The sequence below is a fragment of the Drosophila tropicalis genome, unplaced genomic scaffold (assembly GCF_018151085.1).
Source record: "Drosophila tropicalis isolate 14030-0801.00 unplaced genomic scaffold, ASM1815108v1 contig_393, whole genome shotgun sequence".
NCBI lineage: Eukaryota > Metazoa > Arthropoda > Insecta > Diptera > Drosophilidae > Drosophila > Drosophila tropicalis.
This window is the reverse complement of record NW_027172855.1, coordinates 4,684,721-4,710,102: the sequence shown is the minus strand read 5'-3', so window position 1 is coordinate 4,710,102 and position 25,382 is coordinate 4,684,721. Positions and strand designations below refer to the sequence as shown.

At 34.6% G+C, this 25,382-nt stretch overlaps 1 protein-coding gene across 4 annotated transcripts in view; it reads left to right on the top strand.

Moving 5' to 3' along the window:
- The first annotated feature begins 2,674 nt into the window (after positions 1-2,674).
- Positions 2,675-25,382, top strand: part of LOC137572688 (phospholipid-transporting ATPase VD) — a 35,261-nt gene continuing 12,553 nt past the window's right edge. For 3 of the 4 annotated variants that reach the window (XM_068284457.1, XM_068284456.1, XM_068284454.1), the window contains exons 1-2: positions 2,675-3,074; positions 14,147-15,389. In XM_068284457.1, coding sequence (XP_068140558.1) covers positions 14,365-15,389 — 1,025 coding nt within the window. In that variant the 5' untranslated portion in view covers positions 2,675-3,074; positions 14,147-14,364. The remainder of the gene's footprint in view (positions 3,075-14,146; positions 15,390-25,382) is intronic. The other variant, XM_068284455.1, reaches the window with a different exon arrangement.

Below are 25,382 nucleotides of genomic sequence, written 5' to 3'. Positions count from 1 at the left end.
ATAGACATCCCAGTCGAGTTGACAATTCGCACCACCAGGCTACTCAGGAAAAACTCCAACATAGACCATTTTAAAACTATGCTTGACGAGATCACTGAGCCCAACGCCTCCCTCAACAGTGGAGAGGACATCGACGAGATTGTGGAAAAGCTTACCCGAGACATCTGTGAAGCGGCTTGCGCCTGTAGCCCCCCAACTAACAGCAGACACCAACCAACACCTCAGAGGGACATGTTCGCCTGGTCTGACGAGATCAACAACGCTTTGCGGGAGAAAAGACGTTTGAGACGTGTCTGGCAACTCAGCCGTAACCCTCTACACAAAAGGGCCCTCAACCGTGCCACGAAGGAGCTGAAAACACTATATTTTCAAGCCCGCAATGAAGCCACTGCCGCATACCTCCAAGTACTCGAGCCCAACCATCCTGACCATAATCTTTGGAAAGCCACTAAATACCTTAAAAGGCCCACCATCAGGAAAGTCCCCATCAGAGGACAAAATGGTCTATGGTGCAGATCGAGCGAGGACAAAGCTGAGGAGTTTGCGACCCATTTAGCCAACTCGTTCAAACCCTTCAGCACCTGCAGCGCAGAAAATGTCAATGCTACCCTGTCCTTCCTTGAGGCCCCCCCTTCAGATGGCTCTTCCCATCGATCGAGTTACTCCTGAGGAAATTAAACTGGAAATCAACTGTCTTAAGACAACCAAAAGCCCTGGCTACGATGGCATTGATGCAGTCACCATCAAATGTTTGCCGCCGAGAGTGATACAGCTACTAGCCAACGTTTTCAACAGGATCTTTGATCTCTGCCACTTCCCCACCCAATGGAAGTGTGCAGAGATTATAATGATTCCTAAACCTGGGAAACCCGAGAACGAAGTAACCTCGTACCGTCCGATCAGTTTGCTGGCGATACTCTCCAAGATATTCGAAAGAATATTTTTGGCCAGAGTGTTGCCGCTACTGGACGAAGGAAACACGATCCCAGAACACCAGTTTGGATTCCGGCAACACCATGGCACTCCTGAGCAATGCCATCGCATCGTGCAGAAGGTTCTCTATGGTTTCGAAGACAAGTTGTATTCCTCCGCTGTCTTTCTGGATGTGAAGCAGGCCTTTGATCGAGTCTGGCATGATGGGCTCCTGCACAAAATAAAACTGCTCCTTCCCGCCCCGTACTACATGGTCCTAAAATCATACATCTCGGACAGACGGTTTTACGTTAGGTGTGAGAGTTCTCTATCAAGAATAGAGCACATCAAAGCGGGCGTCCCTCAGGGTAGTGTACTGGGCCCTATACTATACACCTTATATACTGCTGACCTACCAGTGCTGCAACACCCGCAACTCCTGATTGCCTCATATGCAGACGACACAGCATTCATTGCCAGTGCACCAAACCCTACAGAGGCGTCAGCGATCATCCAGGAACAACTGCTCACACTTGAGCCCTGGCTAAGCAGGTGGAACATCGCTGTTAACACAGACAAGTCGCTGCACATGACCTTCGCCACACGCAGACTCGACTGCCCCCCAGTCAGTCTTCATGGAACCCTTCTCCCGAGCGTGGATTCGGTCAAATATCTGGGCCTTACTCTGGACAGGCGATTAAACTGGAAAGCGCACCTTAAAGCCAAACGTGTTCAACTCAACATGAAGCTGGCTAGGATGCAGTGGCTCATCGGCACCAAGTCACAGCTCAGCATTAGCAACAAGGTGCTGCTGTATAAGGCCATTATCAAACCAGTGTGGACTTATGGCATCCAGCTCTGGGGCACGGCCTCAGATTCGAATGTAAACATCTTACAGCGCTTCCAGAGCAAGCTGCTCCGCAAAATAGTTGGTGCGCCTCCATTCGTTCGCAACTCGGTCATCCACAGAGACCTGCACGTCCCATCAGTAAGCAGCGAAATTAAAAGATATGGCACTCGACACTGCTCCAGGTTGGAGACGCATGACAACATTCTGGCACTCGCCCTGCTAGATAACAGCACCCAAACAAGGCGGCTCAAAAGATGTCACCCCCTGGACCTACCCTTCAGGCAAGAAGAGGACTGGTGAACCCCATTTAGCTGGACATGAAATTTTTTAAATTTTGAACTTTTGTAACTTTATATAATTACCCAATATCTTTTTTTTTTTTATTTTTTCTATCCCTTTTCCTCCCATACATATACAACTACACCTCAAGTTATTGTTAACCCCCCTACTTAATTTGCTTATTGTCCTCCTAGGATAGATTGCAAAATAAAATTATAGAAAAAAAAAAAAAAAAAAAATTAACGAGTCGCAATCTACAAACAAAAACGTGTTTGTTACATTAGGTTAAAACGTCAAAAAAGCTGCAGCCTACTTGTGTGGCTGCCACAACCCACAAGCGGTAGAATAATATTTACCTTCGCCATTGTCCTTGCCCTTTAAAAACTTCTCAATTTTCACATCACTGCCAACAGCAAAATCCTGAATGGAAAAGTGGATTACGTTAGTATTTTAATTTATCCCGCGTTTTTATTTCAAGTGATTGGAAAATAATGGTCTAGTGATGGCGATATATCGAGTATCGAAGTTAGCAACATCGATATTTTCGATGTCCATGAAAATATCGATGTATCGATACTACATCCATATTTTCCCAGCACTAATGTACAGATGTCAGTTGTTTTTTTTATTGTTTTTGTTTTTGTTTTGAAGCTGAAAAGTCGTGTGTGCGGGTGGTGAAAAGTCCGCGCGGAGTGCAAAATTAATTTTTTCGGTTGTTACGTACTTTTTCCCTCGTCTGTCGTTTGTTGTTTTCCTTCTTTGTTTGGTGTTGAAAGAAATTTGATAAATGAAAATTAAAAGGAAATGTGAAAGAGAGGAAAACCATATAATAATGTAATTATTGTTTATTGTTTTGGTTGATATATGTAATTCTGTGTTGTTAATTGTGTTTGTGTGTGTGTATGTGTTTGTGGAAAAGTGAAAATATGCAATATTAAGCAATTTGTATTTAACAAAAAAGAAAAGAAAAGGAAAAGAAAATAAGAATAAGTGAGCCACGAGGCGCTTAAGAGGAGCAAGAAGCAAACAAAAAGTGAGCGGCATTTCCTTTTGTTGTTATTTTCTATTTGTTTGAGTTAATCATAATTTTTTTTTTTTTGACACAAAATTGCACACAGTTTTCACATGGCCTATGTTCTTGTTTTTCTCTGTCTTTGTCTATCTATCTTATTCTTTGACCTCGGCTGCAGCATCCGCTGAAAATTGTTTAAAAATAGCTGAAAAGGAAAAAATTGAAATTCACTAAAATATCAAATCAGAGCGTTTAATTAATTCTTTTATTTTTCGTTTCTTTGGCTGATTTGAAAACAAGTTTCCATAAAAAATTGCTTTGCTTTTATTGCAACCGCAAAAAACAAAACCAACCGAAATGAAACAAGTTAGTTGCCAGTTTCTTGGCAAGAACCAGTTAAGCGTTGCAGACCCAAAATCAACCCCCACCGCGACTCCCCCTAACAAGCAACGAGTTTTTGTTGTTGTTTTTTCTTTAGTTTTTTTTTTTCCTTACCTGGGCCACCGCGTTGCAGCTTCTTACCTGAGAGATCATTTTGCTCTCTTGTGCATGTGTGTTTGTTTATGTCTCTCTCTCTGTCTGTCTGTGTGTGTTTGTGCGTGTTTTTCCCCTTACCGGCAAACATTTTAACAATCCGCAATACATATGTATGTACAAATCTATGTATGTATGTATTTAACTTCTTTTCTATGGCTGCTGCAGTTGTTGTTTCTTTGCCCTACAGTGGGCTGAATTTATTGGCGGATTCTAGAATAGCCTAAAGAAAATATTTAATTTTAAAGAAAGGAAAAACAAAATTAGAAAATGTCATTTAACAGCAATATTTTGTTACAAATTTATTAATTAATCAATATATTAAATGTAATCCAATAAAAATCTGAAATATCACAATAGATTATCAAACGAAACTGCTGCAATTGCATAATAAACTTAATATTTTCCATAGAAAAGAAACATTCTTTGGTAGAAAACACACTCGAAACTAAGAAAATATTAATTAATTAAAACATAATTTCACCTTTCACTCAAGAAATTGTCAACCCTTAAACTTGGCAGCTGTTTGTAGTTTTTATATACCTGTATGTATGTCTGTATGTACTTTATATACCTGACGATTAAATAGAGCAGAAAACGCACACCTTGAGTTTATTGCTCACTTTTCCCTTTTTTGTGAATATAAATAACCTATTTAGGGGTGTGCGTTTGTTTTTTATAACTTGTGTAGTTTATTATTACTATTTTATTTTACCAAAAATGTATTATTTATAACTATTGCAGTCTTTCATTTCGAAAACTCAAACCATTCACAGAGGACCAACCATAAAACTTTAAATTATATTTTATTTAATTTCATTTCACTCTTTTCCAATCTAGAGTTAAGAAGAGTTCTTATCTATGAAATACTTTTGTTTGTCTATTTTGGCCCACTGTATTGAAGTCTGGGCTCAATTGAGTTCATCACTAATTGCATACAAGTTAAAAAAGAGTAAGCGAGAAGGAGAAAACATTGTTAACTGTTTTCTTCATGCGTCGTGTAATTTATTAGACGAATCGCTCTTCTCTCTTTCTGTCTTGACAGCTGCTCTAGGTACCGTTAGGTTAGTTAGTCTAGTAAGCAATTGACTTCAATAGAAAACGGAAGCAGAGAAGCCTCTCAGACAAAATTGACGCAAAATTTATCTTTGTCTATCTTTACTTTAGCTAGTTCTGGTTTGTTTTCTGTTTTTACAGTTTAACACTTGCAATTATATGTATTTATGTTTTTTTTTCTTTATGATCCAAATTGTTATGGCATACTAAACACAATTTGCCTATGGCTTATCACCCAGCTAAACAGTTTGTTAGCTACTGTTGCTTGGTGTGTTACGTTTCTCCATCAAATTTATGTACCCTGCAAAAGTTTAGAAATGGTTGACAGGGTGTATATGGAAAATGGAATGGAGTTGGCTGAAAGTCAAAATCTATTATCTATTATCTATCTTATCTATTATCCCTTCGAACATTTACATTTACCTTAGAATGAAAACAATACTTAAGCGATTAACTACAATGAGAATTTGGATAATTCCAAAAGTTTTAAGTACAAATGCTTAGTATAGGGTATATCTTGGTCATCTCTCCAATTCGATTGTCTCTTTTTTTTTATTTCAATGGGAAATAGGTTGTGGCATTTTGTCGTCAATCGTCCGATTGATAAGCAAGCAGAGAAAAAATGCTTCTTGTATCTCAGCGTACGTGGCTGTCAGTCACAGTTGGCCTAGTCTTATCAGTTTCGATTCTCAGAATGCCAACGCCAGAATACCAACAAAAAAAAATACAATATACATCTATTATATGGAATGTATGCCACGTTATATTGAATGCAATCATACTTTATAGTATATTATTTTCATATTTCCAATCGAAATTTATAAGCGTGCTGTATGGACAGGCAATCAGTGAGGGATAGAGATATATGTTCCCCCAAAACTTTTATGGAATCCCTGGCCTAACACTATTATTATTGGCATATTGGCATTGCTTCTCTGTATTTAATTTGGTAAGTTAGTTGTTAACTTTATTGTGTTGCTATTGTTGTTATCATCTAACTGACAGACCGACCCTTTGATTTGTAATTAATTGACTTTTGGTTAGATTATTTGCTTTTGCAAATAAATCACTATTACTTGCAAAAAGATAAGCATTAATTTTTTAACTCCATTATTCTCAAGCCTTACCTTAACTCCAATCAGAAACTTTGATAACTACTTTCTTCCATTTTTCTTGTAACGAATTTCCAAAGATTCCCAGATTCAAACCCTTTAAAATATCTTCTTTATATTTGTTGTGTTCATTTGTTTCAATACTGTTTTTTTTTAGTCTTATCGTGCATTTGTATAAATATATTATATTACATTTTAATCTTCACAAAATTAAGGCGAATTTCATTAATGTGAATAATTATATTCGTTTTAGTCTTAGTTTCGTTTTCTTGTATTTACCTTGTATGTTTATCGGTCATTTGTTTTTTTGTTTTTGCCCCCCTTCTCTATCTTCTCTTTTCATTTCTTTTAGCAATTTCATGAATACTTGAAACGAAACTTATTGTTGTTTTTGTTATCGACTTTAATTAATTAATACGTAAATTGTTGTGCTCAGCTTGCCAAAGGGTCAAGCTTGGTTCAGTTTTTCTAGAGATGAGTGTCACGCATTTGTTTACTTTTCTAAGCAAATCTTTGCTGACTTTATTGTGGAATTCGTGTCACGGCATCATCTTTGGTCATTGTGTCAAAAGCAAAACCCACAACTTCTAACGCCCCGATATAATTGAACGGATTATCCAAAGTGGGCAAATGTTTGGGGCCCTCAAAATTATATATTCCTCAAAACAAAGTAAGAACTTTTCACTATTTATCGACACTTAAGACAGGAAGTTTAAAAAAAAAAATTGCCATTTATTTACATTGTCTTATTTATAAAAGAAACTTTGCAAAAAAGTGCCATAAAATTGAAGAAAACCTTTAATACAAATAGCAGCAAAAGATAACAAGAAACTTGAAATTTTAGTACTTAAAATTGTTGAATTTGCTTAAAGACAATCTAAACTTTTAACTGATTTGCTATAGATTTTCAGAAATACTTCCATTTCAACAGGGTAGCTCCGATGTTCAGCCAACAATTTGAATGCTTTCTCATGTTTTGCAAGTTTTTCTTTTTTTTTTTTTCGCCGTCTTTGGAAGTTTTCCCATGTCAAATGCACACGCCCATCTTGGTAAAATCATTTCCATTGTTAATTAGAAACAAAAAAACAAAACAAAATAAATTATTTGCCAGCATCAGATTTTTTTCCATTTGTTTTCAATTAGTCAAAAGTTGACATCGATCTAATTTCTCTTCTTAAATTTTGATGAAATATTAAACTTAGTCTTAATATTTATTATTCTACGATGATTTCTAGTTTGATTGGTTCTAGTTGCCTTTAAGACTCTTAAAATTTGGCTCATTTCGATGGTTTTCTAAAGTTGTCTTAAAATAGTGGAAAATTGATTGCACTTGGAAGTTTAAAATAAAATTTACACTTGGCAACAGCTAAAGTGCTCTTATTAATTTAACAAGTGCTTAAGATTAGAAAGCTAAACACGTTCCGTCTGCTATGATTAGGTTCATTCATAACTTTTGACTTATCAGGATTCCCTTAAGGGGAACCACCCTAAGTTCTATTAAAATTCTTATTAATTTAGACATTCTAAGAAACCACAATAGATTTTTTGTTTATTCAAAAATGTTAATTGGAATAAGAATTGCTGGTTTCTAAACTGATAAGTAAAATGAGCGCAAAGCATAAAAAACCAACTAAATTAGAGGAAAAAACATTGCTTTATATTTTGTTTTGGTGTTTTTGATATTTTGTTTATAAATTACGAAAAAAATACAAATACAAATCACACACAAAATGTGGCACAAATACCAAAATAATGAAATAATTTTGTGCAAATCAAAATTTGTTCATTCCCAGGAGAAATACATACAGCTGCGGTCAAAATAATAGCTTCATTGAAATGCAAAGTTAGAAAATTGCAAAATTTATTGAACATATGTAATAAATCTATTGACACACTTAGGAAAAAGAAAAAACCCATATGTCTATCAAAATATATTCCCTTACGAACGAATTATCTTCAAAATGTGACACAAAAGTACTTTGATTTTAAAACTATGGTATTTAAGTACATATTATAATAATCTGTTGTTGAGTTTCTGTTATTGGCTATCACAGCCACCAGATCTAGGCATCTAGCATCCCCTACCTACTTTCTTAGTCAGTTCACAAAATTTCAATAGGATATAGAACAATTGGATAGATATCCGGAGACTATGCAGGCCATTCCATGAGGTTAATGTTCTTGAACACACACAACTTCTTAGCTTTTTTGCCCGTGTGCTTGAAGTTCTTGTCCTGCAAGACGCAAATTAATGGCATTTCGTCCTTTGAGACGTGGTGATCTATGATCGTGTTAGTCCAATTAATCAGGACTACTCCATAACACGAAATGCACGTTCATATTATAATACTGAATTAACCATACTTGATCGTGGTTTTTTTTGTGTACATCGGTCTGCACTTTTCATTTGCTGGTCTTCTAACGAAAGTCAAAATTTGTCCCATTATTTAACACAATTTTCTTTTCGCCTGTTAACAATATGTTCCTCCACTTTTCAACTGACCAATTGGAGCTATTTGTATGCGTTTTTGCGTTTTAATGCAGTTTTATTTAAACTCTTTTGGAGCTTAGTTGCTGGCTTAAATGGCTACTATTTGCCTTGCCCAACTAAACTTGCTTGACATGTAATGACCTTTCGACCACGAGACTTCACTTTTGGGATATAATAAATAGAAAAAAACGATTCTCTACTAAAATTGACAAGTCAAGAGTATGTAGTTGTTATATATTGTATGATTAATATATTGCTTATCAATTAAATGATGAGTTTAACAAACTCTCTGTCCAAGCAAAAGAAGCCACATAAAGAGAATTGATTTATATGAAATTTAATTAGGTGACAAAAGATGGTCTTGATTTATATGTTAATTTATCTATTTCTGACATATAAAACAAAAGGCACGCGTTTCAAAAATATAACAAAACGATCTTCTAATTTATTTCATTTGTGTTTTTTGTTCTGTTTTGTTTGTTGTACACTTTCTTTGTTTCGCCCCTCAATTACACAACCAATCAGACATGACAATAACAAAAAAAAACAAAACAAAATATTCGCACCCAATGAAATAAAAAATGTTTCATTTCTTTAGCTCTATTTCTTTTGTTTTGTCTTGTTTTTGGCAATTTATTAAACAATTTGTTCATTTCATATACTGATACAGATTATATATGTACATACATACATGTGTCGGTATCTTTTTGTATTTTCATTTCGCTTATATGGCAATTTAAAAATTTAATTTTATTAAATGCTGAACTAATTTTGTTCACAACTTAACTTGATGGCCATAATAATATAAATTTGGCACACGTCCGTGGTTTTTTTCTCCTGTCGATTTCCACTTTTTATTATTTTACTTTTTTTTTTTGGGGTTTTTTCATTCTGGCATAGATTTATGTATTTGTTTTTATCGTATGTTGTTGGAAACATTAATTTGTATAATGAAACTTTCTATTCCAAAAATTTATTATACTTTTTAAAAGGGGTTTTCCATATTTGACAGAACTTTAACTCATATGTTATTAATGCACTAAATGTATTCGAATGTGTTTTATGTACATAAATTGCTAACTAACAGAAAAAGAAGATTGCGAAATGCTGGTATCATAGCAAATGAAACCTTTATGACCCACTTCCTCATTAAACTACCTTAATAAGATAAAATAGAATGAATTTTATAGTGCAGTGTCTTATCTAGTGGGTGCGGGAAGGGGTAACGATAATTATTTCACGTGCATCATAGTAGAAAACCAGAGGGCCGGGGCTAACTTCGACCGCGTTAAAGTTTGTATACCCTTGCAACTTTTTTGGTAACTCCTTCCTTACCTATTAGCCATCAATGTGGAAGAACGTTTTATCTAAAAAGGCTTAAGCTTGAGAAAGAAAGGCCTACAATCATAGGAAATAACGAAGATATTGATCAAAGTCACTGTTTTCCACCGATCGTTCCTATGGGAGCTATATGATATAGTCACCCGATCTTTATCAAATTCGACACAATCATTAACATATATATTAAATTAAGAAATGTTTAATTTAAAAGCAATCGCGTTAAAAGAAACGAAGTTATTTACAAAAGTCACTGTTTTCGACCAATCGTTCCTATGGGAGCTATATGATATAGTCACCTGATCTTGATCAAATTTGGCATAGTCGCTTATAGGCGTAGTAAACTCTCTAATATTAAGTTTCACGACAATAGCTCAGAAAATAACGAAGGTATTGAGAAAGTCACTGTTCGTGACTTGGCCGTTTGTATGGGAGCTATATTATATAGTCACCCGATCTTGATCAAATTTGGCATAGTCGCTTATAGGCGTAGTAAACTCTCTAATATTAAGTTTCACGACAATAGCTCAGAAAATAACGAAGTTATTGAGAAAGTCACTGTTTGTGACTTGGCCGTTTGTATGGGAGCTATATGATATAGTCACCCGATCTTGATCAAATTTGGAATAGTCGCTTATAGGCGTAGTAAACTCTCTAATATTAAGTTTCACGATAATAGCATAGAAAATAACGAAGTTATTGAGAAAAGTCACTGTTCGTGACTTTGGGGTTTGTATGGGAGCTATATGATATAGTGGTCCGATCCGGCTGAATCCGAGATATACAACGCCTGCAGTATATACAAGCCTACGTGCAAAATTTCAGCTCTGTAGCTCTTACGGTCTAGGAGGACGGACGGACGGACGGACGGACGGACATGGCTAGTTGAACTCGTCTCGTCGTGCTGATCAAGAATATATATACTTTGTATGGTCGGAGATGCTTCGTTTTATGCGTTGCACACTTCTGACCAAAATTAATATACCCTTTTTGCAAGGGTATAACAAGTACAACCAGGATTCATTCCATGACTTTTGCCCCAATATGAAATTCCAAAGGGCGCTTATAAACCACGTGAAAGTTCATTTCTTTTTTTCACTTTGGTCGACAAACCTCGCGAAATAAGTTCAATATCATTTGAACTTACCCCTCTTCAATCTATTAGCAATTCTGGCCAGAGGGGTGGAGACGAAGGTTATGCTCGTTAATACAATAAGCAAACAATCTAAACTTTTATAGTTTTCCATCGCAATTTGCCATTGTCATGACCAACAGCCATAAGAAGAGACTTAAAAACTTTTGGCTAGACATGACAGCAAATAGAAAAAAAAAAAGTAGAAGGAAAAAAAAGCAAAGCAAAACGAGTGGAAACAACAAATCGAAAGAAAGAGAATGAAAAAGCGCAGTTAAATACAATATAAGGAAGTCCATAAAAAGCAGTCTGTCAGCGACTTTTGATTTTCTTAAATGGACAAAAAACAAGAAAAAGTAAAAAGAAAAGAATAAAAACTTTCAAGTGCTGAAGTTGTGTTTTTTGTTGTGTGTTTTGTTCTTCTGATAACTTAAGGGCGTCTGCCCGAGTAATTAGTGAAAAAGCACTTCAAAGTCAATTCTTATTCGTGTGGTTTTACCCTGTATATCACATAGAAAGCAAAAGTATATTAGATGCAATCAAAAGTTGAATATATTCAATTAGAGTCAACAAAGAATTTGATGATTTAAAAGTTGCAAAAATGCATTTGAGAAAGTTTGAATTCGGCAGGGTATCTAAAAGTCGTCTCTCAGTTTAATTCTAAACGCAAAAAATATGTTCTTGTGGCTATTGCCGCAAATTCGAAGCGAAATTGAAATTATTTTTAGCCACGCACATGCGAAATGAAGTTAAGAGATAAACACAATAAGCCCAAATAACAGGGCCAAGCCCAAAGCGGCAACAACAAAAAACAACAAGATGAGAAAAGTTATAAAAATAAAAATTTTATTTTATTGTTGTTGGTTTTTTGGTTGAGTTTTTATTGGGCGTGTGTGTATATATGTATGTATGTATATACATTTTTTTTGTGGCAAAGTTCATTGCATTTACAATAAACAGCAGATGGTCAAATCATTCGCATCATTATGAAGAAAGTATCGAAAAGTTATACATTTCGATCAATCTCATTTTGAGGTGGAAAAACTCGCTCAAGTTTAAACAATAAATCGGTTCAGTAAGTAATACAATTTGTGTTTTTGAATTTGAATGCTTCGCTTGTTTGAGTTCAATGCAATGTCTAACCTTGAGTTAAAAACAAAATAAATAAAATGTACAAGTACCTATTTATGGCCTGTTTCGAGCACAAAAAACCCACACAAAGTAATTAGAAAAATATTATTTTCATAGTCGAATAATTATTCTAATTACTATGAATATTTATGAGATTTATTCAGTTCGATATCGCTAATAGCTAATACAAAACTATCCTCAGTTTTTATTCCCTTGATTGTATAACAGATTGATATAACAGTTTTGTAGTTTCGTTTTAAGACGATCATTTAAACGATGATTAACAGACACATCTATAAAGCCACTTAAGTTTCTAGATACGATTTTGTATTCTTAATATGTATTAGGTCTGGCTTAGTAAGCTCTAAATAGAGAATCATTGGTTGGAAAAAACATAAACTAAAACTACACATATACCATTACATTCTGTATTAGTCTTTATTCTAGTTCAGAGCAATTTCATCATTTTACTGTATCTAATTTAAAGGCATATCAGAAAAGTATATTTATTTTTTTTTGGATTAAAGAAGAATATACACAGGAACTAAAACAACCAAATTAACAATTTTTTTTATCCATTTGAACTTGATAGAATAACAAAATTCTAAAACTAAAGGCACGAATATTGTAGGACTTTGTAGGTGGTAGATCAAAGGAGAAAATAAATTAAATATTAGTTCTGTTATATAATCAAAAGTGGGACTAAGCCGGCTTGAGGTCAATAGATCTTACTAACTTGTAAGATTTTAAATCATAGGCAGCACAAAAGGCTGGCAGGTTCTATCTTTAGCATACTTCGCTAAAGAATCCACAGTTGTAATGGCCGTACCATATCTTCAACGCTTAAAGTAGTTGGGAATTTAAACTACATGAAGCGAAAAACGAACGGCAAAAAGGAATCGCATTTAATAAAGTTTTGTGTTTTTAAACGTATTCCCCATATTGTATTTTAGTTATTATTAATGACATATAAATACAGCTGTAATATAAAATCTATAGTTACATACATATGTTACAGATGCTATCAAAGTTTTGATGTAGAACATCCAAACAAGATATGTATCAAGCAATGTTCATGATGTTCTTTCAAATTATATAATAATAATATATATTAAACCTTTTTGTTAGCCATTTCGAGGTCGATGAATAATGTTTTTGATTAATTAGTTTTGTTTAATGTTTCCATGGTAAAGGAAAAAACTTTGGATGAGTCTTAATACTAAACTAAGATAAGAAACAGTCAATTCATATCTCTAGCTGGATGATATTTTCTTGTAAACTTTTTGTGGTTGTGAATGAGAGATGACCTCATTAATCTTACTAATATTTGTTATTTGGAATGTAATTCAGTTCTTATATCATAAAGCAAAACTTGCAAATCTTTAACAGAAAAATCTTTTATTTTAAACAACTCGCATTCTTATATATTGTTCTTAAGAAGTTTTAGAAACCATACGAGTTAAACTAGCCTTGAGATAACGAAACAAAAATTAAAAAATAAAATAAAAGAAACTACATACATATAAAGTTTCCTTTCTAAATTTTTAAACATTATATAACCAAATTTACCATTTCCGTTTAACTTATAATCGCTGTCAAATAGGAAGTTATGGTAGACGTAATCAATATTCTATTATTATTATTATATTTATATAAACAAAGCACCTTGCCTGACAGTTCTTTTTTGTTTTTGACAGCTCAAAAATCAAAGTTCACACACGCTGAAAGAAAGAGATAGATATGTAGATAGAGAGGGACAGAGAAAGAGAGAGAGGACAAGTCCCCTTGAACTTAGTTGTCAATCGATTGACTTCAAAAAAGATATAAAAAATTAAAACTAAATATTCAAGAGTAAAAGTAGACTACCCACATGGAATTGGAGTAGTAGAGTACTCAAACATACCCACACTATCTTCCTCTCCCTCTCCCACTCTCTTTCTCTTAAGAGCACCTACATATTTCAGTATTTTCCACTTTGATATTATTATTATTTTTCGAGGGAATGGGTGGGAGGGATGGGGCCTCCACACTTAAGCGCGTTACGCTTGACCTTGTGTCGCGGGGTCTGCGTTGAAATTTTGTTGGTTCGTGATGTTTTAGTTTATCGGAAGCTTGAAATCAAGGGCGCACCATTTTGAAGCACATACACGTCTGGGTCTGGTTGGGCTTTTTGTTGTTGTTGGTGGTGTTTTGTTGGTGGGTGTCGAGGGTTCGTCAAACCTATTTTTGAGTGCACAGAAATATATTATCTGATTGAAAACTTACAATTTGTTCTGCTCTTTCTCTCTCTCTTTTGTAGATTGGATATGGCGACTAAAGTCAAAGCGTCAATAGTGACGCACATTTGGCCGGATTTTTGAGTGAAACAACAAGCAAAAGCAAAAAAAAAAATACAAACAATTACCCTAAACGAAAGAGAACTTTATCTAACTTTTTGAAGCTAGAGAACTCTATCACAATACGTACAACACATAACACATATCCGAAATTCACTCCTAATGTTTGTGGTTTGTGAAAATGCCTTCAGCGAACACCGAAGATTTGAGGCGAAAGTTTCTAGTTGTCCAACAACAACGCTCGGCACCACCCAATTTGGCCAGCGATCCAATCAACACGACCAACACGATGATGATGATGACAACCAGCGGCTCAGCAACGGGATCAGCAGCAGGAATGTCAGGGAGCAGCGAACCGGAACGCACGTATATATTTCCGGGAAGTGTGAATCCTGTTATAGGTAGCGCACCCGGTGGAAATGGTATTCCTGGTGTGGCCATTCTACCATTGTCTGCAGGTCAGCGTGGTCATGCGCGATCTGTTAGTCATGGTGGTGGCGCCATTGTCGGAGCTGGTGGTAGACCCATCAAGTCCGCCATGAAGGGTCATCAGCGAGCCTTCTCGCAGGGCCAGATCACCGATTCACCGCCAGGAAGTTCTGCACCCAGCGGACGTGGACATAGTCGAGTTGGTTCGAAAACCGATTTCATTCTACCCCCCGGCCATAAAGATGAACCGGCCAGGGAGCGTGAATTCGGTCCCTCGGCACCAACATCCGCCACGGGCGCAGGTCGTGGTCACTCGCGGCAGGCATCCCGTTCGGAATCGATCTATACACTGCGTCGCACCGAGGCCCCACCATGGTGGAAACGTTTCACACTCTGCAATTATAATGCAAATGATAAATTCGAGGAGCGTAGCTATCGCATGGTTGTTCCAAATCATACAGTCCCACCAAAAACTCCAAAGAATGAGCATCCGAATGGACAATTTGTGGGCAATAAGATACGGACAACCAAATACACTCTACTCTCGTTTATACCCAAAAATCTACTAGAGCAATTCCATCGTGTGGCTAATTTATATTTCATATTCATTGTCCTGCTTAATTTTGTGCCAGAGATTAATGCCTTTGGCAAGGAAATTGCTATGATTCCAGTCATATTTGTGCTGGGTGTTACAGCGGTCAAAGATTTGTTTGAAGACCGACGACGAAGAGCATCAGATAAACGGATTAACAACACAACATGCAGAGTATACGATGGGTAAGTGAACAATTCCTTATTTCCTTGATATATCTTAGTGGAACATAAGTAAATAAATCCCATTGATTTTAGAAGTATAAACAAAAGAGCTAGTGATTGCAAATTGTTCTATTTCTAAATGATTTAGCAATGTGTAAACAATAACAAACTGCTTTATATTCTTCTTTTCAACAAACGTCATCAATTTTTGCTTAAAGTGCAACACATTTTCAGATTTTCAAACAAAATTATCTAGGTTTTAAGAATTTTATAGAGACCGATTAGATTAAATTATAGCAAAGACATGGATGTAGGCATTCTATAATTAGGAGGATGGAATATACATATACTCGTCCAAAGATTGAGCCTACGTAATCTAAAGCTCTGCATGTTTTGAGATGAAAGACATTAATCAGTAAAAACGTAGAACATCAAGAGGGTATTCCATTGTTCCCCTTGGTAAGAGGGCGGTTTACAAAGTCCTTGGCTTCCAAAGATAACCCAAGCAAAAAGCATTGCGAAGGATATATGATCACATTCACAATTTCACAAAAAACGTGACTTCGAGATCACATCTTAATATCTCCAGAAATATTTCGAATTTCACGAAACCCTTTTAAGACGACATTATCAATACTCCTAGAAATAGTTTAAGGTAAATAAAATTTTCTCAAACAAGATTTTAGCACAGCCGGAGAATAAAAATCTTGAATATGCATAGCATATGGCATTTCCTTAATATTACATTTGTGTTAAACATTTACAGGATACATAAATATTCAGTATGCAAGACAGTTCTCCTTTTTCTTCTTTTTGACCAAACTTCATAAAAATCTAATACGGGTTAAAGATTGAAAAATTGTTAAGAAATAAGTCTTGTCAGTTCTATATAAAGACTATATCTTTCACATTACAGTCATCATTCCTCTAAATTATTCTTAGTTCAATGGCTACATATTTTAAGTTACAGTTTGTTCCAGCCAATACTTTTCCCTTAGGCCCTATGAACGTATTCAAATGACATTGCTCAATGGCAAGGTCTCTTATTGCTGATTTGATGCCTATCAATAGTTATTTTTGTTTTGTATATATAGATTTTCAGCGCTTCTAAATGATGTAAACAAAATTTAAGTAGCATGGGAAGCGTTCACATCATATTACTTCGGTAGAAGGAAGTTAGCTCGACACTTTAGCTTGTTTTGTGTGAGACATTTCTATCGATTTTTTGGTCTCACGAAATGTTTGCCAAATTAACATTTCGCTTCAGCTTGATAAACCACAATAATAAATACATCAAACGATACTTCAATCAGCTGGGAAGAGTTTGCGTTTTGTGTTCTGTTTCTGCCTGGGGGTCGGCCACCGGTTGCTCTCATAAAAATCACCTTAGTGGCTCTGTGATTTGTGTGAATCCCTTTTAGATTATTTGTAGGTATACAAACTTTAAACAAAAAATACCAAAAAACAATGAAAAAAAATAAAACAAACGTGATCTAGAAATCGATAAAGCAGCCAAAAACCGTCTGGGTAAACTTTCCCTCACAGTTAGCTTAGCTCTCCATGTATTTATTTACCTTCTTTACCTGTCTTTCTCTCTCTCTCTCTCTCTCTATCAGTCCCCCTCTTTGTGGTTGGTTTGTCCTACATTTGAGCTTGGTTTTCTTCAACAATTCCGTATGGTTTGTTTGTCGTTTTCGTCGTCGTCGTCGTCGTCGTCTATGTGTCTCTGACTTGTCTGACTTTCCTACAAAGTGACAAATTTACTTGCGATGCACGTGTTTGCCCCCTCGTCTTCATTGCCCCATCCCCTTCCCGGTAACCCCTTCTCTGTTCTCTGTGCCATCCATCCCCTTGATCAACCTTATTCAATTGTTGTTAAACTGCTGCTGGCTTCCCGTTTTGACCAAAATAAGATAAAAGAAGAAAATTACGTATTTTATTATGCATTTGTCAGCGACTTTTTGATACCACTTGATAGCATGTGGTGATTTAACATTCAGTTTTATCGGAAAACACAAAATTTTAATATCAAGAGTAATGAATTCTCTCGAATTTCTTTAACTTCAATCTTGGTATGAATAAAATAAAACGACTTTAGAGTTCATAGAGTTATTTACCTGCTACATTAGTATGATCTTAATATACCCAACCAAACTAGATTTTCAAGAGTATCAAAATGTTCGTTGTCTTCTCGTGACCAATGAACTTAGCCATTGTTGCTGTCGTTGTTGCTAATTATATTTGCATTTCCCTATTCCCTATTCTGTTTTATGGTCTTTGCACAATTGTCGTAAACCATAGTGATTTCTGTTTTGTCTCTTATGTCCACAGTGCCAGCACAGTGGAATACAAATTTGGATAGTAAAACTTTCAAGTTTCCACAATTGTGATGTTCCATATACCAACTCTTATGATTATAACTTGTTTTGCTTTATTACTCGACATAAAAAATTTGGAAAAAACAAGCTAAATGAAAAATTTTAATATATTTTTAAAGTATATTTGCGGAATAAAGTTAACATTTGTTAAAAAGAAATATATTTGTATATATTTTAAACCAGGGGCGAATCTAAATGTGGTTATTTTAGAGGGGCAAGTCTTCTCACCGCAAATGTTTGAAAACTATTTTGTCATGGAAATTATTAGATAATTTCGAACCACTGTGCCATTTTGTGCCACTCACTCAGAAGCAACATGCAAATGGCATGGCGCACATATGGCTGGCTGACTACCAAATATGTCTAGTCGAACTAACCAAGAGAACGACTGGCTGACTGACTGATTGACTCACACACACACGCAGATTGAGTCCAGTTACCACGTATTTTTCGTATTTTTTGAAACAGAGGCCTACCTCTTTTCTTACTTACCAACTCCATATCCGCGCTCCCTCCCTCTGACTATTCGAGAGACGGCCAATTCCAGTTCCAGTTTTACGGCCCTGACCATCTCACGCTCATTCAACTTTTTTTTTTTACACTCACAATTCGAAACTCATGACCATTTGCAATGTTTCAAAATGTATGATTCATGAAAAAATATATATTATATATGTATGAATGTATGTACAGTGCTCTGAATTCCTTGCGGTTACAATTTTTAATATTTTCACTCAACTCTGCGACTCTGATTGATTTTTGTGAAAAATAATTCCAAATTGTCTTTATGAAATTTGTGTTAATTTCAATTAATATGATGTGCTAATTGAAGGTTTAAATCCAAATGGCAATGCAAATTAATGTGAAATTGTCTGAGAATTTGCTGTTAAATATAATAACATCAACACCAATGTGAAAATATATCATGTATATACATATATATGTATGTATGTATGTTTGTATATATATCAAATACAAATTAGTCATCCACAAGACCAGGAAGCCAAACAAAAAACGTTCAAACACGATTTTGAATCTCAGTTTATTGGCCAACACAAGCCACGAATTTGGTGCGAAAGTTGTAGGAAATGTCCTAATATCTCGCCCACAATTTGCAGCGAAAGTTTAATTATTTAAAACTAAAATTGTTTAATACCTGCAGACATATATCATTAGTTAAATGAAAATTAAATATGTAAGTTGAAAGTCTTGAAAAGTAAAAAGTATTAAATTGAAAGTGTTTGATATTTATGTATGTATCTCCAACAAGAAGATTGCTAAAGTCTTAAAATGTTTAACTTTTTTCAAGGTGGACAAAGATTGCCAACTTTATTATATTAAATTTCTGTTAGAAACTATATCGTTGGGGTTAGCAACTTCCAATTACTCAGTCCATTGGTTCTTATAATGTGTTATCCATTTTTCATAAATGCAAATTGAGTTCATCGGAATAATTTGCCAACAATGCAAATATTTGTTTTCCATTTATTGATAAACTATCCGACCGTCCATTCGTCCGGTCGACCAAGTTGAACAACAAGCAGAGTTCAAGTTGAGTGCAAATTGCATGCCCATGTGTCCATGAGTCCGTTTGTCCATCTGTCCATGTCTATGCATTGAATCTACTTTGATTGTTGCACCATGAATCGACGGCTCGGTATCGTTTGCCTGGTGCAAATTATGAAAAATGAAAAGCAAAATTGAAAAAAAAGCAATAAAAAAAATAATCAACAATTTTAGCATTGGCGCGCCCTTCGAGATTGCTTTTTCTCCACACACACACAACACACACACATATGTTTGAATAAGGAAAATCCCGATTTCACTGAAAAATACCCAGCAAAAGGGGGCGCAACGAGGTCACATGAGTTCTGGACCCGTCGAGTGTGTAAATGGAAGTCAGCGAGTGTCGCAATCACCAAGAACAAGAAAAAGCAACAGAGAAAGAAGGATGGAAACAAAGAATTGCATTTCTTACACAATCATTTTCATTGCCTTTTATGTAATGTTCTGAATCGTGCCAGAATCGAGGAAATTGCGGAAATATTGTAAACAAACGATTTCACCCATTTAACGCCACTCACCCTGCCCTAACAATTGATTCTCTTCGGTATATTATTGTAAAATACGAATACAGATTTTGTGCGAAATAATCACAACACTCAACGTAGAGTGTACGTTGAACAAATAAATTTGTTAAACAAATAATTTAATCGAACATTTTTCCAAGAACTTCATTCTAACAAAACTCAAAAATCTATGAAATGTTTGAATTTCGAAATAAAATGGCCAGAAAGTATTTACTTTCGACCGATCAGCAATTTGGCCATAAGATGTTTGTTTTTACCAGGTTTTCTGAGATGCTTTTCCTCTTAACTCTTTTTATTTCTGTCTTGATTCTTTAAACTTTTGTATAATATATAAATTAAAGCAAGTACAAGTAGTTATTTCTAATGTAAAGTTATGAAATTGACTTTGAAACTGTATTATATATTTATAAGGTGTTATTGTTTCTTCAAATTCACTTTTATAGAAGGTCAATATCATTCTAGAATTATAGCCTGATTTTAGCCCTGAATTGTGGTTATCCACAGTTGTCACATTCACATTACCTTCTGACGCATTTGAGATGTATTTGAATTTGTAAACTAAATTCAACTTTGACATCTCCTTAACTTTTCACATCCAATGTCTGTGTTAACATTTTACAAAAATCTTTTAAACTTGACTTTGATCTGTCGTAAATTTTTAATCAACAATGTTAAAAATTATCCACCCAAAGGCCAGCGAGACAGACAGCTGTTCTCTGTCCCAGACAAGTGTGCGTTTTCCCCCGAAAGTGCATTAATATTCTAAAGCATTGACACAACAGCCGTCACATCTTCCTAACCTTAGACATTTCGAAGGTTGTGGGAATGAAACTTTAACGAAGAAAATGTTAGGCCTAACCTTGAAACTGAATGAACTTAAATGCCCACAAAACTAAATTCTGTCAAAGGGTGTTTAGTGGCGAATAGATACGTATGTATATCAGGCTCGTAAATTTGACAAACTGTTGATTGTATTCGTTTTTGGCTTTATCTTTGGCTTCTCTTTACCACAATTTGGAGTTTTTGGTTTTGGGTTAATGCTAGAAGGGACGGAAAGGTTTTCAAACAAAAGCCCCCCAGAACTCATGACATTGAAAATGCTAAAATACAGCAGCAGCAGCGGCGGCAACCAGAGTAAACGGGTTTTATTTTCTCATTGTAGAAGCAGAAAAACCGGTTGGCAATCATCGCTAACTGCTTTTGCCCCATGTCAGACAAACTAACAATCAGACGGCGACTGAGACGGAGACTGAGACACAGTGACAACATTGTCTTCTAGCCAGATCTCTCAGGCTGTAGTTGGCTAAGACTGATCTTCAAACTGATCCCCCCAAGCAGCTTCTAATGGCCATGTTAACAGAAATATAAGACCCAAGAGATCATTAACACCAAGTTGCTGCAGTTGTAAGCTCTTCATTGCTGCTGCTGCTGCTGCTACTGATGTTGACCAAGTTTTTCTTTATAATGATGATGTGTTGTATGTACACTTATTTTCTGTTTAAATCTTGCAGAGTCACTGACTTACTTGGCTTGGCACTGGGTTCAAGTTAAACCAAAACCCAGGGACAAGTTAAACACAAGAGACGAGAAACATGCTTGAGAAAGAATTACATTGCATTGAGGCAGATGTTGCGAAACAAAGTAGAAATTGACACAAAAACTAATTACTCTCAAACAAGAATTCTTTATTATTTAAACATAATAATTACTGATAATTACTCACTTTGTTTGTGAAATTTATAATTTCTTATTTGTAAAGTTGATTGGAAAGAAATTTAACTATATACTTCTTAATTCCAAAGCATTTCGTTTTAGACTATATAATTAGACCTTGTAAGCAGATTTAAAATTTAATACAACTTTTAATTTTAAAATTATTATAATTCATATGTATTTGTTTTCAACCTCAAAAGTTTAACCCGATTTTAATTAGTCAGCTTCAAGACTTTAATGATTTTCCAAAAATGTTTCAACAAAGGGAAGTTGGTATATAACAACTTTAGCAAGTAGTTTATTTTATTTTTAATTCATTTACAATACAAGAAATAAACAAAAATAAGAGAGACAAAGGTAAGGTCTAAGTTTGTTTTGATAATGTAATATACAAAATGTTTGCTGTTATTCTGAAGTTCATTCTTCAACTCTTTTTCTCAATATGAAGTCATTATAGGTTTCGATTTTAGTGATATTCTTGAGTTGAAAGTTTATATATTATAAAGTTTATATATCAGACAAATTGTACATATAAAGAAATTTATCAGTCTCAGTTCTGTCTGACTCTCAAATAGGTCAAAACGGAGACCTAGTTTTACCGGTTGGCATAAATTTGTGGCTATAAATAGTTCCTAAAATATTTATTTCTAAAATTGCGTTTATAAAAAAGATTATTGAAATTTCATCTTAAATTATCATTAGGATTAGTCTTCATTTTGAAATAAATTAAAATATATTTAATGTGTCTACACGTTGGACATACATATACGTCATTTGTTATTTATATCAAAGACTGATATTGAATTATTTACTATTTCATTTTATATGTATGAATGTCTAACGAAATAATAAATGTTTATTTATAAGCAAGTTTTGGTATTTGCCGTTATGCTTTCAGTTTGTTAAGCCAACTTGAGGTTCTGAGATAAATTCATTGTACTAACTATAATCAGAAACACTTGTAATAATATTTGCAAGATGTGTACAAGTATATAATACACACATACATACATACACATATGTATGTATGTGGGTATATAAATGAATACTTTCCCCCAATAGGACACATATTTGGTTAACCTTCTATCTTATGGCCACTCAGTCGGTCAGAGGCATTTCTTGGTCTGTGATCTCTGATCATATTTCAATGACAATAATTGTTGAGTCGAACAGTGCCTGCTCATTGTAATCAGCTGAAATACGATATTTGTATGTGTTTAACTAAGAAGAGCAAATTTATATTGTTTTAGAAATAAATATTTCCCAAACTGGGGTTTTTGGAATTTTTTGACAAATAACAAACAAATAGAATTTGGCTAAAGGTATTTCCCTTTTCAAACCTACGTCTTCTACCCACTGTCAAATAATCTCAAAGTGCAAATTGATGTTAAGATAAAAATCTCTGCACCTTCAAGATGATATATGTAGGTACCTATCTATATTGTGTGACAATCGAACACAAAATAAATGATAAAATATTTATTTTAAAAGAAAATTTCGCCCACTTAAATAAATACGTCATACTACAAACACACAGAGGTCAAAAGCAGCTCCAGAGACCTGTACACACACAAGTAGAAGAAACAATTCTGATGGCCTATTTATTTATTCGTTCGTTCATTCATTGTACAGATGGACAACGCATAGCTCAACTGTCTTTTTGTTGGCCTTTTACCAATAATTGACCTTACATACTTAGGCTCGAATAATTGTCGTACACTTATACACAGTTTGTTGTGTTTGTCTTTTTGTCCACATTCCAAAACAATTCGAATTCAACCGTTGGGAAAATTCATTATTAATTATTAATTTTGACGAGGCAATCGAGTGAATAGACACAAAACCTATTGTTTTAACCATCATGACGATGATGATGATAGTGGAAGACGCAACTGCACACAAAAAGTTTGCGTGCAACGAGCTAATTACATGAGCGACCGCCACAAAACCAAAAACTGTCTTTTCATTTTAACTAACGGCAGTTTTGTGCTCTAACGAACCGCACCAAAATCCCCACCTATCTACCAAAAAAAAAAAAAACCACTACCGCCGCCCCAAAAAGAAGTAACAAGAAGGAAGGTTTTGATAATTTTTACATGATTGATTCATACGCGTTGGCTTTTACCCAAGTTAATGAAAGACACAAACAAAGAAGGTAAGCTCTTTGTGTGTATATGTATGAGTGTGTATGAGTGTGTGTGTGTGGGTAGTTGAAGCACTCACCTGATGGTTCTAGGTGAGTGGGTGAATTTTAAAAAATTGATTAACAACAAAAGGCAGTCACTTTTGCGTGCTTGCTTGCTTGTTGCAGGGTTGTTACACATTTTTAATGTGTTTGGAGTAAAATGGCTAAGAGAGAGAGAGAGAGAGTGAGAGGGAGAGTGGGATAAAAAAAAAGGAAATTGCTTGTCATTTTCCTTTCTGCCATTTGGGTGTGTGTGTTGGCTTTCCATCTCCATGCATTAGCAATGAAAGGAACGCCCTGAAATTTAATCAAAGTATAACCTTGAAATGGCGTTTTATTGTCTGTTGTTAAAGCAGGATATATTAAAGATTTCTGTTTAATAGCTTAAACTGTATTTGTACTTAACATTTAAGCTAACATTTTTTGTCTCTCGTTAATTTAAGACAACGTTTGATATACCTTTTGAAGGAAATGGTTCATGTGCTGGGTTCAATTTTGACATACTTTTTTTAACATGTCCATAGATACCAGGTACGAGTAGCTGTCTGAGAAGGTTAACAAAACTTAACTTAAAATAGAAGGGCATAAATTTTGCCAATATATATAAATGTAGTTGGTTTTTTAGTCTATTCATTAGAAAATTAAAGATTAAACTAAATAAGTTTTATAAATAAACACACGCGGTCTTTTAAATGACATTTCAATATAGTCTCGCTTAGATATACATACATATATAGTTGTTATATTGATCCAGAGTGTAGAATTTTATGCATGACCTATAAATTTAAGCTATTTTTTCTTTAAGTTATCCACTGTATTTAATAATAGAAGTGATCTATCTGGGCTTAATTCTTTATAAATTGTGCGAATTTTAGATCCATTGATCAAAGAATGTAATAGAAACTTAATTTCAGAACTATTTAGATAACATTTTTCTTTCTTAAATACTCTTTAAAACTCATAATAACTTTTTTAGAACGTTCACTAACTATATTTCTTGACTTTTCAGTTCTTCTTACCTAATCACATTTACTTTAAGTAGACACACGTTTTTAAATGAAGTATAAGATAGTTGTCAATGTGATTCTTTATTCATTTGCCGGTTAACCGGTTAAGTTTTTTATAACTGTACTATAAAAGGTTAAGAACAGTTTCGTTAAATTGTTATGTGATAAAAATGGAACTCATAATGGGGTTTCTTTTGATGTATTTCGGACAATTTGAAATCCAAAGATCACATTCCATCTGGAGTTTGGCAGATGTTTTCAAGTTTACAAAACATTTTTCCATTTTAATTACGACCTTGCTTATGGGTTCCCACTTTGTAAGCTCATTCTTACAAATGCCTATTCAAATATACTTGTTATACATAAATATATCAATCCATCAATCCAATTAGCAAACCGCGCATATCAACTAAATATGTGCTAATTTATTCTCCCCCAAATAAAATTGAACACGAAATAGAAAGTTCATGTACCATATACATATACATAAGTACACACAACAACAATCTGGGAATAATATCAGAGTTGGCTTTTAGTTTACTTACATTATCTATTCGTTTCATCTACTAACAATTAGTTGGGCCTCAGCTGGAGACTTAATAAATGCTAAAATATTTATTGTGCGCCTACCCCAGAGCAGT